Source organism: Anabas testudineus, chromosome 15, assembly GCF_900324465.2.
Source record: "Anabas testudineus chromosome 15, fAnaTes1.2, whole genome shotgun sequence".
In the NCBI taxonomy this organism is placed as follows: Eukaryota; Metazoa; Chordata; class Actinopteri; order Anabantiformes; family Anabantidae; genus Anabas; species Anabas testudineus.
In genome coordinates this window covers 6648910-6666834 of record NC_046624.1, presented here as the reverse complement: position 1 = coordinate 6666834, position 17925 = coordinate 6648910, and the positions used below count along the sequence as shown (strand labels likewise).

The following is a 17925-nucleotide window of genomic DNA, read 5'->3' as shown; positions in this document are numbered from 1 at the left end:
AGCTGTCACTGGGTGACGTCAGCGAGCACGGCCACGCCCACCTGATGGGGGCGCTCGATCGCTTATCCCGACTCCCCGGAGAGGCAGCGTGTGCACCTCACCAGCGTCACAGGCACATAGCATGTGTTTATGATGTATGTGGCTCAGGACAGAAAGGGATCTTCCGTTTTACAGTCTGTCATAGATTCTGCATTGGTATGTTATCTTCAAAGTGAGTGCAACCACTAAAATGTGCCACCAAACGCAGGCAAAAGCACACTGAGGTCAGAGCAACTTTATTCACATTTAAAAGAAATTAAAGTGGAATTTAACACAGGGCCATCTGAGCAACTCTGCCAGCAGCTGAGACTCACCTCTACATGTCTGTATGATATGCAACACCTTCATTAAATTATTATGTAATCTTCATTTATAAGGAGACCAATTAACTCTCTAAGAACATTTACAATTTCTGCCTAGAACAACAGAAAATGTAGTAGGAATGTTTATAACATAATTTAAGAAAAACAGACAAAAAAAAAAAAAAGAAAGATGCGCCAGTAACAATCACAATCTGTAGGTACTGCCATATACTTAACCATTGTGGATGTGCAATATAGTAAGCCAGCTCTATTAAACAAACACACAAGATGAAACCTAAACAAATAAAATATGTCATGCTTGTGGTGATGCAACATCAGCGAAAACAAATGGCACTGTAACTGAACTTGTTGAAAGTGTAGATGGTGAGCAGATGAAAAGAAAAGGGTTCAGGTTCAGGAAAAAAAAACTACTGAGAAAAAAAAGTATAGAAGTATAGAGTCCCTTTATAAATGTGCATCTACTGGTACTGGTACATTCACACATTCAACATTTCCTACAGGTTTTAAAGAGAACATTCAGAGGCTTTTTAAAAGTAATCTTCTTAAAAAGACTTCCCATTCATCAAAAACAAATCGTAGAATAAATAAAAACAGACATCAAACTATCAACTGACATGACGTACACCTTGACAGAAAGATAATCAAACCAAAAAAAAAAGACAAATTAGACTATGAGCATGTGCAGTGCATTTTGGAGTGTTTAAAAGAAGCTTTTCTTCAGTTTGATGGTTGGTGCAGTTTGCACAGCTGGCTGAGCTTGCCTGGCTGCAGCTTTGGCTTTGCTGCTGGCCTGATTGGCCCGTATAGCAGATTCCAGACGGGTTTTAAGCTCAGGTGCTGCACCAATTACTATCTTGAAGGCAGCTGGATAGAGGGGGCCAATCCGCATTAAGTTCTGAAGGGCAAAATCATGCAGGGCCTTGGAGACTTGGGGCACAGAGGAGATGGCATTTTCATCCAAAAGGTAGGAGACAAGAGTTGGAACAAGAAGAGCGAGCAACTGCACCCCTGTTAAACACAGAAACACACAGAAATTTAAAAAAAAGATTATCGCTTGGAACAAAACTAATTAGAGCAGAAAAGGACTGAGAGTGCAACTGCACAACAACAAAACTCAATCAGAGACCACTGGTCACCAATTGTTACCAAAACCATCAATATCAGTTTCTCCATTGCTGCTTTCCTTGTCTTACACTTAAACACACCATGCGTCGAACCGTGATGGATATGTTTAACTGTTTACTGACATTTTATATGTCAAAAAAATAAATAAATAAATAAAATAACTGGCAGGATAATTTGTCATGACAATGAGCAGTAGTTGCAACCCTAAATACATACAAAAAACACATAAAAATGTATTATTATTATTATGTATTATTATTGCTAACGAGTGACAAATATTATAGCACCAGATATTTCTGAAATAACCCTCTAAAGAAACTGCTCAACCCTAAACTATGATATATATCAATATATCAGCTTAATGTAACACAATAATCTATATCTATGAACATTTTTATAGAGAATTATATGCAAGTATGCAGCTCTATTTGCTTTATGGGAAATTAAAACAAGAAGTGACAGGAACAAGGTAACTCAGGAGACAAAATACCAAATGTGTGTATTTGAATAAATACAGAATATATATACAATATATATATATATACAATAATGATATTCTAAAAGCTAAATTGGTAATGCTAAATTTAGCATTTATTGCTCTGATCTTTGACAGCACATCAAATGACACGGAGATACAAACTTTAGAAGACCTAGTTTAGGTTGATTTTGGAGCTGAACATTTTTAATAGTTTTTGTACTTCAGTGGTCCATTAGGCAGAGGCATACTTACGGTTCTGCTCTTCACCCATACCGACCAGATTCTCTAGGACCCTGATGCCCTCCTGCACAGACTGCAGCTCGGCAGCAGTCCCTGGCCGACTGCGCTCCACTGCCTTCAGTTTTTCCACCATCAGTGGAGCCAGAGAGTGGATGTATGGGGTAGACAGAGCACGGTTGGAGTGCTGAAACACTGATAACAGTAGCTGGTAACATCGGGCCTGAACCTGTGGTAAAAAGAATGAGATCACTTATTTAAATTGGCCACACTCACACATGGGAAGTCTAATACACCTTTTGCTCATTCTCCCTTATTTTCATTTGTGCTATGCTTAGGTGCTTACCCACGGATCACTGGAGTTGAGGGCGTTTCGGAAGCGGTCCATGCAGCCTTTCTGCAGGACAGTCACTCCAACAAGTTCGTTGCTAGCTGACAGCAGGAAGAGTGTGATCGCTGTCAACATACTGACCTGATCCATGTCAGGTCTGGAATCATCTGCAGAAACACCCAAATATGCAAACATACTGTCTAAATAGTGATGTCAGTTGTTTTTTCATCATCCCCTTCACAGAAAGGACAGGTCACATAGACATCAATCAGACATCCAAATGCATTAGCTTACCTGGCTGTGAGTACTCAAGCACAGATGCCAAGCTGCTCCTCACGAGTCCAGTCCACTGTGTGTGTATGCTCTCAACCCGGACCAGTGGGGAGGTGATGATGGTTTTGATGCCCTGCAGGGCCGGTGACACCGGCACCGGCACTGAGTTGTCAGAAGTCTTAACTGCAGTTTCCCTCAGCACCCCGGTGATTAGGAAGAGCACAGTAGGTAGGATGGTCATACTTCCTATAAAAGAAAAGAGCAACAGTGACAAATGGGTTCAATTCACATTGCATATTTGTACTTACTCTTAACCTCACACATTTGGTAATTGGTCATTATTTATTCAGGGTACGTGTACTGAGAGGCAAAACTGGAGGACAATGCAACCACAACAGAATCTGGCTGAATCTTATTGAGTTTGAGAGTGAAATCATTATGCTAATCATAACTATATGCAAATCTGAACTGCGCAGAATGGGAATGCTAATTGTTCTAAAAAATTGTGAAAATTGTCACTGAATCAAGATGTATTGTGATTGTACAGATAAGATGAATATGGGTTATTCTTTTTTTATGTCTTTGTTGCATATTTTGAATGTGGTGAGTCTGTTGTTGCAGTGTGCCTCAGGCCTCACCAGCAGGAGAGCAGAGAGAGGGCAGCTCCGCCAGTATGGAAACTGTGTTAGCCACCAGCCGCGCACTTTCTTCTGGAAGTCGTTGAGGCCTGAGTGGCACATGGCTGGGTGACTCCTTCACACGAGTATTAAGCTGTGGTAAGTGGCGGACCAGGATGAACACGAGCAGCTCCATGGCTGCAAACACCAGAGACTTGCCAGGAACAAGCTCCCCTGTGTCTCCTCCTTCCCCTAGGCTGGCCTGAGAGTCTTTCTCGCCTTCTTCATCTTTGCCTAAACAAAACAACACAGTGACCTAGATCACTCAAACAGATGTTTTCAGAATACAGCAGTTTTTAAGTGTAATGTATTGCAAAGGAAACAAGGCTGAGGTTGTACTGTGTGTAAGCTGCTGACCTTTGCTGGACCTTTGTCTCTGCAGGTGGTCCTGTGCAGCCCTGATGGTCTCCTGTACGACCGCAGTGACCTGAAGCTGTACTGCAGGAGGATCCCGGGTCAAAAGCAGCCTGTGGAGCACATTGAGGAGCTCCACTGCCAACAGCTACAGAAAAATAAACAGTTCCAGTAACACCAAGGTAAAACACTGGGGATGGGAACATTAATATTCAGAGAGAGAATCTATTAAACTTCTGCAGTGTAAAGCCTGACACGACATCTGTTCTGGCTCACTGCCTACAGTTCCATCAAGAGGTTGTCTGAGAGGTTCTCTGAGAAACATGGACGTGAGGCAGGCGGCCATTTAAAAAAAAAAAACACACATTTTTTTGTGACTATGTAAAGAAACTAAAAGATTATGATCTCTCCTCTGCCACACACACACACACAAACACAAACACAAACACACACACGCACACACTCAATATAGTTCCAGTCTGTGATGAAAGACACAGTGGATGCAGAGAGACACATGCTGTGTCCCAATTCAGGAGCTGGATTCTCTGACGTACACACTTCTAGATAAAGTACATCAAAGTCTGGCAACACTCCTACTTCAAGGAGAAATACAACCTTCCCTTTTCTGAATTTAGACCCAAACTATATCTGCTTTGAAGCCCCGACAATCCCAGTATCTATTGTGTGTTGGTCAGTGGTGTAAGGGAGCAATAGAGTGAACCTTGTCACCTCGTAAAGTCAGTAAATATCACGTGACCGTGTTATATTTAGCAGATATTTGCAATAAGGTGGCGTCACTTGAATATATCACTTGAACTAGACTGCTAACTACTGCAAGGTGTAAATGATACAGGCCATGTATGAAATCGACCATTTCTTATTTAATAAAGATACTGTATTAAGTAAATACATGTTCTGCTTCCTTAATTTCAAGTTTCAAGTTTCATATTTTATTTAAAACTTTAACGTAAGTATAAATATTTAAACAATATTCAGATTTAGTGGCACAAATCATTCACCACCCTCCTAACATCAGTAATATTTGCAGTCTTTACCTGGTCCTCTGCAATATGGGTCTTGGCACAAGGGGATTCGAGCAGTGTGCACAGTGCCTGCAGACAGGACATCACATGTTCAATGGGCTCCTCGGGCCGGGGGAAGCAAAGAAACTCTATACTAACACCTGAGAGACAGAACACAAAAATGACTTATGGTGTGATCATGCTATTTTCTTTTTCTCATCTATTAACAGCTTCACTATAAGTAAATAAAAAGCATATCAACTTAGCTTTTTTTTTAAACCTAACTTGTGTAGATTGAAGGCTACTCCTAGCTGCACCACAGCAATGCTACTGTAAATGCTCTACACAGCAGAGTTTTTTTTTACCCAACATGAGATGCATCCTGTCTTTGACTAACTCCTCAAAAACCTTTGGGGTGGAGGAGGCTCCTTGAGAGAGGCCAGGAGTCTTTGAGGGAGCTGAGGGGATCTCCTCTTTCTCTTCACCAGCTCCAAACCCGGTGCTGTTTAGCCATAGGGCCACAGCATGCAGCACAGGGGCCCACGAGCTGCGGTAGTGAAGCCTTGCTGTGTCTATAGTCTCTGGAGTATAAAACGCTCCACCTGAGGACAGTCACAAAATTGTGGGAAAATACTGAATCAGCTAACTGTCTAATTAAACTAGAAAAATCACCATTTAAACATTCAGACATGTAACTTGTACCATCAGGTGGCAGCTGACTGGAGAACTCAGCAGGTAGCGTGAGCAGAGCGTAGTCCCGCAGCATGGCCAGCCAAAGGCGGCTCAGCGAAGGCAGCTCTGGCTGCACCAAGGTGATGAGACTGTCAGGTGGAAGCACGTCAGCACCCAGATCCTCCTCCTCTTCGTCATCCTCTCCACTTCTGACTGGCTTAGCAGGCTTAGACTCTGCCTCTTTTTTAATTTTCATCGCCACCACATACACCTGTGCCAGAAAGGCAGTGTACATATTCGTATTGATTATGTGTATCATTTGCAGCATAACAAATATAGGAAAGTGCTCTTATCAGGTCCTTTGATCTCACCTCAGCCCATGCCTTTAACACAGCCAGCTTCTCCATCGTGGTGGCACTCTCACTATATAGTTGACTAGATGAGCCCTTCCCAGCCTGCACCTTGTCCAGTGATGACACAAGCAGGTTGTGGACTCGCCGCAGGTCATTGAGGTCACTGACTACACCACTGCCAATCCATGTACTACACACCTGTGTCATGGTAAAAAATGGTCCAATTAATTAAGCTATAGCACCTGTGGCATTTCATCTATTACTCCCCTTAGACGTCTAAACCTACAGTACATAAGAGATCATTCAAGGCTGGTTAGTCATTATACATGCCATTAAAAGGGATGAGGGCAACAAAATAGAATTATTAATAAGTAGGTCTGACATGTTTTAGCTCTTAGCCTATAGAAACAAGAAAAATTGATTCAATGGGCAAAAGAGCAATTATTTTTTAAACAATACTGCTGACAGTCACTCATTCTTTACATTAGTTCAAAAAGTTCAAGAGCATCAAGGCAGAAAAACCAACAGTGCTAGTGCTGAATAGTGACTCACTACTATTTTTGCAGTAGTACCGGCACAAAAGATATCAATATATGTAAAGACAGTTCAGTAGAACAAATGTTACGACACAAGCAGAGCTGGTGGCTTTGTGCTAAGAGTAAAAGTATCTGCATTCCTGTAATGCACACATCAAACAGGGTTGTTCCTGGAGGTTCTCTGAATGAACATTACGAGGGAAAGGGAAATGTCTTACTGTACCTGGCATGCCTTAGCTGTTATATCAGATGGTGTATCAGGTGAAAATGCAGGTCTGAGGGCTGCTCCGACCTAAATGCATACATAATAGTAACAAAGTTAACTTCTTGTGTTGATTTTATTTCTACTGTCATACTACTGATTTTACACAATAATCATGTTTTTAACTCACATTGGCCTGATATTGTTCCAGGATAACATGCCCTGGGAACTCGGGCTCTGGTACAGATGCAAACTTTTTAATGATATCCTCCAGGGCCTGCAGGCCGGCCATCCTTAGCTGGTTACTATGGTCTGTGGCTGCCATGAAGGCCATGCGGATGAGGTCAGACAAATGGAGCACGAGCAGATCTCCTGGATAGACAGGTAGACAGTGGTATTTGATCTCAGTGAGCATCTACATGAATTACTCATTAAACTCTTATTTCACAATTTGCCAGTCATTGTTGTACGTAATATTCTTTTGAGGGTAGACTGCATACCAGTAATAAGGTACAATTATTGCATCCTCTACGCCCTCCCCTGCTTTCTGAATACCTCTAACTTGGTGAAAATGAATTGAATGTTAAGTATGTGCTTGCAGTGACTCAAAAGAAATATTGACCTTGAGGCTGAGCTTTAATTGAATTTTAGCTGAAGTGCACGTTTGAGGAGATTAGCTGGACACACAGACATGCAGACCAACCATCCACTCAATCCCAGTCTCTAAATTTGGCTTGACTGCTTCCATAGCTGCAGTATATATTTGCTATTACTGTCTAGCCTGCAGAATACTTTCTTATTTCAGTGGAGCTTGTGTACATACTGGTTCTTTTGTCACAGTAAAAAAATACCTCCTACACTACTTTTGCTTATTCATCTTTAGCTTTGTTGCATCTTTACATAACATAAACAAACTGCAAGGAGGTTGCAAAAAGTATATGAACTCAATCCAAAATTAGATTATAATTCAAACTGGGCTGACGAAAAAACTGCATATGGTATAAATCAATCCCAAATCTCTAAGCAGAGTCTGAACTACTCTCCTCTGGCAGCATGGTGAATGGTACCTTTGGGGTTTTTGGCCTGTGAAGAGCGGGCGGCTGCCAGGTCAAAATGCACTTTGTCTGCATTCTCACACAGCAGGATGATGCGGCATAAACAGTCTGCGGCAAACACCCGTGTCACCCAGCGCGGAGCCACAGAGGGCTTGGACTTGTCATCTTCACCCAGGCCTGTGAACATGGTGTCATCGTCCATCTCGTCTTTCTTCTCCGAATCTTCCTCATCCTTTTCCACCTCAAATGCAACAGCTCCACCAACATCTGAAAGAAGAGATGGACGTTAATTGTACCAAGAAGAGATTTAGTCCACTGTTGCAAGTCTTGTCCAATTCATGGTCAGAGTTTCAATTTCCTTTGATGCAGAATATAATAAAATGTCCTATTTGTCTACCTGTAGTTGCTGCCAGGACATCCTTGCAGAGTTTTAGCCAGTGAGAAAGCTTTTCAACAGCAAGAGAGGACAGCATGTGGCCCAGTGTGTCATGAATATCAGAACACAGCTTCCTATCTGTCTCCCGATCCAGCATGCCAAACAGGACACCCTCCAGCCCAGTCTCCGTGATGTTCAGATCTGAACCAGGAACAACATCATCTAGTCTTTCAACAGTCACAGTTACTAATGTATATTGTCATGTATATTAACAAAACAGACAGCTCTGGTTCATATTTTGTACTCACTGATTGTGGTGTTGTCTTTGCTGTCTCCTGCTCTTTTCGCTAGGCTCATGGCATACTCACAGACCTCTGCAGCCTCTCTCTGGGCAAGCTGTCTCAGGCAGGCCACAGCAGCACGTCGCAGCAACAGATGAGAGCTGCATAAGTGCACCTGCGGATATCCCATAGTACAGCCGGATATTATGAATAAAATAATGACAGTGAAGTATAATCATCATATATGTAGTCCAAAACTCATTGTATCTTACACATAGACAGGGTACCAGGCTGGATAGGTTGACATGGCGTGGAGCAAACATATGTAACTGCTGAAGACATGAGATGGCAGCTGCTTGCACAAGAGAGTCAGAGTGGTCCTGCATTATAGCACAGCCGACCAGGCAAGATGAGCGGATGGTGGAGATTGTGGCTCCATTTCCTTGCATATGACACAGATTAGGAAGATAGAGAAACAGAAAGAGAATTTTCTATGGTTAAATTACACAAATCTGCTTTGGTGACAGGAGTGTGTTAAAATGGATTACACTGCCACCTGCTGGACAAAAAGGGGTTATTTTATGACTTTTAAAGAAATGGGGCAAATGAGAGCACAAACCATAATAGAAGATTTATGATTTTGCTTCTGCCACCATTACCCTGTAATTCTGGTCCCACAGTAGTGATGAGAGCTCCCAGACAGCGGCCCAAACACTGGTGCACTTCTGTGTGAGATGGAGGCACAGTGAGGAGCAGGGTGAGCACCAGGGACAGGGTGGGTTCCACATAGCCTCTGTACATAGGACCACTGGAGTCCACGATGAGAGCCAAGGAGTGCAAAGACCATGTCTGAAATAAAAGCATAGACAAGATCTGAATTAGTTTTTGTTGAGCACAAACAGTTTTTGAATGTAAATTATGATTAGAAATGAAGTACAATATGATAACCAAATGTACAACCAAGTTAACCGAACTCTAGTTAACTTGTATGTACATTAAGTCACTTGTAAGTCGCTTTGGATAAAAGGTGTCTGCCAAATGACTAAATATAAATGTAGACAGAAGATAATGCAGGAAGAAAAGATATTAGAGTTAAAACTATTTTTATTCAACTAAACATTATTATTCTATACGGTATGTTACTGATCATTAATCCACTGTACCTGGACCTCATGAGAGGATCCATCCTGGGCAAGAGCCAATAGGATGCTGACACTGGTCTTTAAGTGCTGACCGGAGCCAATTCCTCCAACATATCGATGCAGACAGCCGAGAGCCAGTGAATGGCCTGTCCTTGAAACTACATCACGGGCTGATTTCAGTCTGGAAATTGAGGAAGCAATATAAGCACCGCTTAATAAAAGCCAAGGATGAAAATGTAGATAAAGACCGATTAATGTCAAAGAATGAAATTATCACTGTCCTAGACACATCTTTGATGTATGGATTGTAATGATGCCGTGTTGACCACATCTCCTTGATTTTAACAGGCGAAATATAAACTGAATAAACAGAGACTAAAGAAAATAACTCAAATGAAATGCACATGTAAAATACTTACTTGTCAAAGCTGGTCTGTGCCATTCTGGCAATGAAAGTAGCCTCTCCCACTACCTGAGCCATCCTACCCAAAGCCTCTCCAGCAGCACAGCGCAAGATGGGATTAGGATTGTCTAATGCTCCCATCACCAGGGCCAGTGCTGACTTGCGTACCTCCTCAGGACCCAGAGTACTTTTATTCTCTGCTAGACCCTTCAGTCAGAGGAGGAAGAACAAGCTGCATTATTTCGCATTCTATATAACACCTGGAAGATAAAATATATTCCTCCTTTGTAAGAGGATTTTCTCACCTTGAGAGCACTAAGCACGGCAGTAAAGATGTTAAGTTGGACTGCCTGCTGTCGAACACCTTTAGCCTGCTTTATACACTCTGCAAAGTGATCTAGCATCTGCAGCCTAAATCATATACATAAAAACAAATCAGAGGACACAAAAACATAATATGAAAACAATTTCACAAAAATACACCTAAATTGCTCACCTGTGTTTAAAGGAGACATGAGGAAAAACCACACCAAACAGAGCCACTGAAGCATCAATAACTGACACACCCAAAGGAAGAGGCCCTGGAATGGCCTCGCCCACTGGGATACGCAGGTAGATAGAGGACGGGTCGTGCTCCAGTGCTCCACTGCCAGATGCACTGTTGGGCTGCAGCTGTTGACATAGTAATATTAACAGCACAGACTAAACACTGCACAGAAATCAGATATTTGAGACACACTGCTTTTAATGTGTTAGTAGCAACTACTATTGTTGTTAAGACAGATTTTCTACTTTCTAAAAATATGGGTAATTTAATTTTCATTTCAACCAACCTGATCCTCTATGGACTTGTGGTCAGTCTCCTGTAGCCAGGAGCCCATGAGAACACTGTCATCATAGTGACAGAGGGAGCGCAGCAAAGAGGTGGTGGTGTTGGCTGAGTTGTCGGTCAAAGTGAACTCTGCCACCAGCTCCCTCAGGAGGGCATTGAAGCTGCCTACAGAAGAACACTACTTGGTTCAAAACACTCTCAGAATGTTATTTACTGGTAGAAAGAAGACGGCATGCATGTGTTACCTTCATAGGTCTTGGGGGGCAACAGAGCCAGAATGTCGTACAACCTGAGCCTCACCATTGCTGCACTTGCTTTCAGGTGAGCACCATGGACCTTAATGATGGCAGGCACCCTGACAAAAGGTGAAAACATTTGCATGACATAATTAATAAACTGCATCAACAAATCTAATCTGAAATCCTGCAACAAAGACAACTTATTTATCTTTATATCTTCAACAGATAATTATACTTGACAGCATCACACTCACTGAGCCATCATAGTCATTGCACATTCAATGGGAGTCATCAGTCTACGGATCACATCTTCTGTGAGGAGCTCAGGACAGTGGGCCACGAAACTTCGCATCGCTTCAGAAGAAAACAACAGGAGTATTGCTTAGGAACAAGTGTGCTGAAATTACAGAACATGTAAAGGTAAACAGTAAAGTGTTTCTTTACCACACAGTGCTCCAGCTCTTCCTTCCAGGGTGACCTGCCAGGTGAAGGAGTCTCCTCTTGCCTTTTCTGCCTCCAGCTCTTTCGAAGAGCGAGGAAACACATTCCTCCACAGGAGCAGCATCTTGGGGAGGTGATAGCGCACCAGGGAAGAACCTGACAACACGAAAAAAACAATATGGTTGCCATTTTGCCAAGAGCTTGCTGACAAATTGCCAAGAAATAGGAAACGTCTGCCAGACTCACCCAGAGTCATGAGGGCCCCTAGCAGCAGCCATCCAGCCTGTGTGCGCTGCAGGGATAGTCGACTATTCTGAGCAGCTGTCCGCAGGAGGTCTTCAGCTATACTCACCACCAACTACGAGAAAATGACACACTTAAATGTTTAAAGCTACACTACAATGTTTAGGGCCAGTTGGAAATGTCCTTTATTTACCATACATTTTTTCAGCTGTATAATTGCATGATTACCATATTTGCAAAGGGTAAACTTGCACTAGCAAAACACATCACTGGAACACAGGACTAATAAATTGCTGATAATAGACTTTTATACATTTATGTAGTATTCTAGTAAAAACAGCAACCATAGTCATTTACAACATTAACTGTGACTACACTTTATTTGTGATCAATCTGATGATATGGACATGAACATTTCAAGATGACCCCAACCTTCTAGATCGTAGTGCGTATAATATAGGACAGTCTATCAGGCTGGTACAGTAGATCAATGAGGGTGACAATTGACAGAAGCAATCAGGACGAGGCATTGGAGGAATGACCTGTGTCTCACTAAGGGTTACAAACCTTGCCCTTGGAGTGGGGGATACCCAGTGGGCACTGGTGTACGCCTCCCAGCAGAGCAGCCATAGCAAAGCTGTAGCCGCTCACAGCCTCAGGTGAACTCTTCAGGTTGTTGATTCTCTCTGCACAGCGGTCAAGCAGTGGGGTCAACTGATAGGGCAGCGCCACGGCAACACAGCGCAAGCACCAAGCAGCTGCCAAACGAGCTGCCATGCTTGGGTGCAGCAGCACTGAAGTCACAGTTTCAAGAAGTCCTGGGGAAAAGAACATGAAATATTGTATAATTTGTGAGTGACTTCAGACTAAATGCATTTCCTTATGACTGTATGTAAAGAACAACGATTCAGTTGCGAACATAACTGTTGCAAATATCCTGTTTTATGTAAAATTTAATGTTTAAATATAGCAACAAAGTTACAAAATAGTGAAACAGCATTTCCACTTTAGTTATTTATGTCATTAACAGAATTTGTGTTTACTGAAACTTGAGAGCGATAAAACTAATGTATCATGGCCATTTAATATTTTATATCCCACCTATGGAAGGTTCCTGGATGAGTGGGGAAGCTGTGGCACTCAAGCTCTGAACTAGACTGCCCAGCTCTTTTAATGCACACACCATAACATGCTGACTGGCAGACACGTCAGCTGCCCCTGCCTTGTTCTCTCCACTGATGTCATTCACAACTGCCTCTGGAAAAACACGTGGCAGAAAAAGAGAAACATACAAAAATGTTCCAAGTTGAACAAACTCAAAGTCCACACACAAGTTTTTGTAAGTTATTAAAAAGCTTCAAGGGTTGTCAAAAAATGCTTACCTAAACTAACAAAAAATGTGATATTACCTAATTCATTATTCAGATTATGTGCAACATTGATGGATAAGGTGGCCAACAATCAATCAATAGCAGCTTAGATCAACATTTTCTCACAAAAAACAAAAAACAGGACTTTCAGAAGACAATTCTAAGTGCCCTGAAACTGTTGAATAAATACTGATTTATTTTAATGTAGCTTGTAATAACAGAACTGAACTTTTTCATATCTTTATTGTGAACAACCATCAAAACCTCACAGTGCTGGTGGAAAAAGTATGTGAAACACTTGAAATAATGAGCTCAAAAATATTTTGAGGGACAAGAAGAAGACACATATGTGAACCATGCCTGGTCAAAATGAGCTTTAAGAGGCTCTACGATCAAGAATTGTTGTTTTACATAAAGCTGGAAAAAGTTACAAAGTATTTTCAAAGACTTTAGAAATTGTAGGCAAACAATCTACAAATGGAGACACTTTGGGACTGTGGCTACTCTACCAAGAAGTGGGCGGCCAGTCAAAATGACCCTAAGAGCACAACAAATACTACAAAGATTTGAATTGGAACTGGTTAACATCTGTGTTCATGAGTTTACAGTAAATAAAACATTGAACAAATAGGGTGTCTATGGTAGAACACCACATGAGGTCAACTAGTTATTCATTCCAAGGGTTCACATACTTTTTCCATCAGCAGTTTTTATGGTTGTTCTCAATAAAAACATAAAAGATCAGAATTTCTTTATGTTATTATATGTTTCTTTATGTTATTATTTTAGGCACATTATATTTGTTAATACCTCTGACTAAGAAGAAGAACAGATCACATTTTATGACAAATTAATGCAGAAAACCATGAAATTCAAAAGGTTCACTTTTTCTTGTCACTGTATATGCCAAAATTTCAGAGCTCTGTGGATGTTAGATACAAAAAGAGAAACAAGGGAAACAGTTACTATGTTTGTATTAAAGTATAAGTATAAGAAAGAAGAAAACTGTCTAATTTAAATCAGGTGCTGATGGTTTAATTTAATGATCATTTATCATAAGCTGAAATCCCCAGAGCTCTGAACAGGCAACAGTCAAGACAGATCACACTAAAGGAGAAAAGTCAAGTAAATGACCCTGGAGAGAGATTTAAAGCTGCTTCTTGAACTGTAGCTTTTGTGTGCCCCCCCCACCCACCCACTGTAGAAATATTACTGTAGAATATGAATCAAAACAAATACTATAGTCCCCAACTTCCATCGTGGCTCCAAGAAATATTTTCCCAGTTAATTTTGGAACAGCCATTCCTCAAAATGTCATTTCAAGAAGTTTTACAGATCCAACTGTTAGAAGAGCTACAAGCAACAAGTACAGTGAAGAGTCAGACTCAACATTCAACATCCTTTTTAAATTCTATTCAGAACAATAGATATTGTAAAGCAGGTTTGACATAGTTTATAGGTTGCAAAGCAAATCAGAGTAAGAATCATCCTTTTTGAATGAGGTAAAAGTGATTATAAAATGATTGGTGTGGAGTTGTGGAGTAGAAACAATGGAAAGTGGGTGCAACTTAAACAAATAAAACATAAATATGTAAATGTTGCTCTGGGGGGAAATAGCTTATTCCCAATGTATGTGAATTTAGTATCACATGCAGTTTTGGTTTTTGCTTGTGTAAGCCAGATGTCAACAGCCAGAAAGAGTTATCTGTCCTTCGAGGATTGTAATGCAATAACAGAAAGTGAATTCACAGGTCATGAAGGGTATGCAATAATATAAGCTTAAGTAACTAAAATGCTGAGCTAGCTAATGCTGGATAATGGTACTCATTATGATTGTGACTGTAGTTAAAAAATTGGTAAAGGAAGATGACTGTGATCAAATAGAAGCAAAAGCAAAAAGCAAGAAGGAAAACAGAAACAGGCAAAGCCATTTCTATATACCAGACAGAAAAGAAATAAACATTTCCTTACAAAGCACAAGCTCAAGCCATGCAAAGATTTGAATGGAGAGTGGATTAAAAATAATAATAATGGATGAGTACTTACTCTGCAATGCTCTGAACCGTGATATTTCCCCCCCATCCTCCTTACCCACAGCCCTCATTTGCTTGCTGATGGCTTGGCAGATTTCTTTGCCGGCTGCAATTTGAGCTTTCTCTCCGAGTAAGCCCCCTAGGGTGGCACGCAGCATGAAAGAGACACAGCGGCGTGAGTACACAGCCTCAACATGTGTCTGTGTGGCCCGTGGGTGAGATACTAGGTCCAAAACGTGGGACAGGAATGTGGCAAAGTTGCGCTCCAGCCACTGACCACCAAGCGTAGTCACAAACACGACATAGGCCTGAGGAGAATAGAGAAAGATTACACGTAAAGTGATCTAATCACTCAAAGTGGGAATAGATTGTAGTTAGGACTAGAAAGTCACCTCACCTGTGTAACCCCCACCCGCACCTCCCTGCTGACAGAGCCTCCACCCTTCAACATCTCCCCTCCACTTTTTAGGAACCCAGATCCACCACGTAGAAATCCTGTGGCCATAAGTTCCAGCACCTCCTCCAGAGTGGCTCGTTTCACATTCTGACGCATCACTGAGAAAGAATAATAAGACCATTAACTATACTACTACTACTACTACTACTACTATACTGTATCCACAGAAACTCTTTAACCTACCAGCTGCTTGTTTGGGCATCAGTGCAGTAGCCATAACTGTCCCCAGCAACTTGGCCACCGCTACCCGGACACCATAGTTGGATCCTTCAAGAGCCTTAAAACACAAAGTGGCCAAGTTCTCCAGCTCTGTGGTCCACATGAATACTGCCTCATTTTGCAGCTCCAACAGGCACTGATCATATGAACACGAAGAAGATATAAAGAAAAACATAGAATCCTTTTAGTAACAACAGCATTTCACAACAACAGAAAACATCGGCTGTGTTTGTTTCACTGCTGCACAACCAACTGTTCCTTTGGTCACTTTTGTTAAATCCTTTATATCTTTACTGGACATTTTCTGTCACCAACCTTTGCTACCGCACAGCGTACAGCCATGGACCTGTCTGTGAGTAGAGAACGTGCATTCTTGTAGATATCTCTATGACATGAAGCAGCAGCACCACCCAGTCCACTGAGCACTTTCTGCAGGCTGAGGAGGATCTCCCCTCTGCCTTGTGACTAGATCATAAAGTAAAGACAGATATAATAAGAGGATTAAAACAGATAACCTGAAGAATAATACATCTCAATAGTTATCCAAAATAATTTTCTGCTATATGACAATTCCCCAAATTTGCTCTATTCATAGTCGTACCTCTGCACTCTTTAATGCCTTCAACAAGTTATTAATGGTGTCTGGAAAGGAGCTTCCCAGCATCCTGCCCATCTTCTCATAAAAAGCTCCAACACATGCCACTGCAGCACTACAAGAAAAATTACGCATTAGAAATAGAAAGTATATTATAGATTACTTGACATTATTCGATACAATAATAATAATAAAATAATAATCAGATAGCAATTCAGATTCAATTATCAGCATTATAAGTTAGATTTCACATATGCAATTCAAATACATCACACTACACATCACCATTCCCCCCCCTTATACACAAACAAGTAAGTATGAATGAATCAAGCAGCAAAATTAACATTTGGCTCTAACTGCTACTGCATTATATTCCTCAGATAGCATCTAAATGCAAATATGTATAATCTCATGCAAAATATGCACATACACACTGTACGCACTGCTGTGATTAAATGTGACCTTACAGTTTTGTAGGCAAGTATGCAGGTGTGTCATCCTTGCTTTTAATGATATCATTGCATTTATCCAGAGTCTGAAAAACAGTGAAGGTGTCGCCGATGCTGTAGAGGGTAGCAAGATTTTTGGCCAGCAGTTTTCTTGTTGGTGGACCAGGGGCACTGCTGATCAGTCCTGTCAGTTGTTCTACCAGCTTTTTCTGCTTCTCCTTCACATCCACCTGCGATTCAAACACAACATGTTGAAAAACAAAGTGACAAACGTCTTCTAATGAAACGTTCTGTGTAAACCACCAAGACTTACCTTATTTGCTGCCACAAGAACTTTATCCAAGAAGCGGAGCCATTCAAAGATAAAGACAGGCCTCTTTGCTTCAGTGATTTGGGCCAAAGCATCTTCATTGAGCAGCAGACTGTGAGCCAGCTCCATGACAGCGACCTTTTAACTCAATGCTGTACACCCTCGCCTCTGCAGGGTTACATTAGGCAGTGTGTTTTGTCAGTGTCTTCTTTTCATCTAATCAGACTAGCACAAATAGCTTCATATAATACAGCACATCTCTATCTGCTAGACATCTATGGACATTTTCCGTCCTTGCAATGTCTTTTATGGGCTTGTGCCAAATACCTGAATAATCATATCACATATAATAGCTACCATTGCCTTAGACGTTTTTAGATCGGTCTTTAAGGGTATAAATTATAACAAACCAAACGTAAGTAACGTGAACACTTCGCTGCTCTGTTTTGACACAGCTACCTGCTTCCAGCTGTTGACAGGCGAGCTGGTTAGCAACCTAAGCTAGCTAGTTCCTACGAGGAACAAGCTAAAGTCTGTCAACGCTCTCGCCCAAACTACGCGTTAGCTGACACATATATCACTTAACTGTTTAAAACCACATCAGCAACAACATTTTCATGAAAACTACGACGTATGTAACCCAAACGTTAATTGTACCTGTTTTTTCGATGATCCAGGATAAATGACGACGAGTATCGGCGGTGTCGCATTAAGGTTTGTCCGGTGTGAAACCAAAGAAATGATGTGCAGATCATACAGGTTTAACATAACAAACAAAACATGTGTAATGTTTTCTGTACTCTTTTAATTAACCCTCTCTATGCATTCAAAAGCAACACCTGCTTCTGAATTACTTAT

General features: G+C 41.3%; 1 protein-coding gene across 3 annotated transcripts; it reads right to left on the bottom strand.

Moving 5' to 3' along the window:
* Positions 1 to 259: 259 nt before the first annotated feature.
* On the bottom strand, positions 260 to 17830 carry heatr5b (HEAT repeat containing 5B). 3 transcript variants are annotated; one of them, XM_026354307.2, is made up of 36 exons: positions 17729 to 17829; positions 17071 to 17238; positions 16776 to 16987; positions 16315 to 16423; positions 16029 to 16178; positions 15678 to 15849; positions 15435 to 15592; positions 15051 to 15345; positions 12736 to 12891; positions 12202 to 12452; positions 11638 to 11749; positions 11395 to 11547; positions 11205 to 11304; positions 10957 to 11066; positions 10713 to 10876; positions 10376 to 10551; positions 10185 to 10290; positions 9896 to 10086; positions 9498 to 9657; positions 8994 to 9183; positions 8607 to 8776; positions 8362 to 8509; positions 8075 to 8254; positions 7690 to 7944; positions 6813 to 6994; positions 6644 to 6712; positions 5903 to 6082; positions 5562 to 5802; positions 5225 to 5461; positions 4893 to 5020; positions 3841 to 3985; positions 3445 to 3717; positions 2828 to 3052; positions 2549 to 2700; positions 2218 to 2431; positions 260 to 1370 (listed from the first exon to the last, which is right to left on the bottom strand). In XM_026354307.2, the coding sequence occupies exons 2-36, from the start codon at positions 17194 to 17196 to the stop codon at positions 1063 to 1065; spliced, it is 6198 nt and encodes a 2065-aa protein (XP_026210092.1). In that variant the 5' UTR covers positions 17197 to 17238; positions 17729 to 17829; the 3' UTR covers positions 260 to 1062. The 3 variants fall into 3 exon arrangements, with proteins under 3 accessions (XP_026210092.1, XP_026210091.1, XP_026210093.1); XM_026354306.1 differs by having other exon boundaries at positions 1063 to 1370; positions 17071 to 17235; positions 17725 to 17830; XM_026354308.1 differs by having other exon boundaries at positions 1063 to 1370; positions 15096 to 15345.
* Between the last annotated feature and the right edge of the window lie 95 nt (positions 17831 to 17925).

Bases quoted from the DNA above. Each gene is read 5' to 3' on its own strand.
- heatr5b (XM_026354306.1), bottom strand. From the start codon at position 17,196: ATGGAGCTGGCTCACAGTCTGCTGCTCAATGAAGATGCTTTGGCCCAA. The intron at 16,988-17,070 runs GTAAGTCTTGGT...TTTGAATCGCAG, and splicing joins TTCTTGTGGCAGCAAATAAG to GTGGATGTGAAGGAGAAGCA. The intron at 12,453-12,735 runs GTGGGATATAAA...TCTTTTCCCCAG, and splicing joins CATCCAGGAACCTTCCATAG to GACTTCTTGAAACTGTGACT.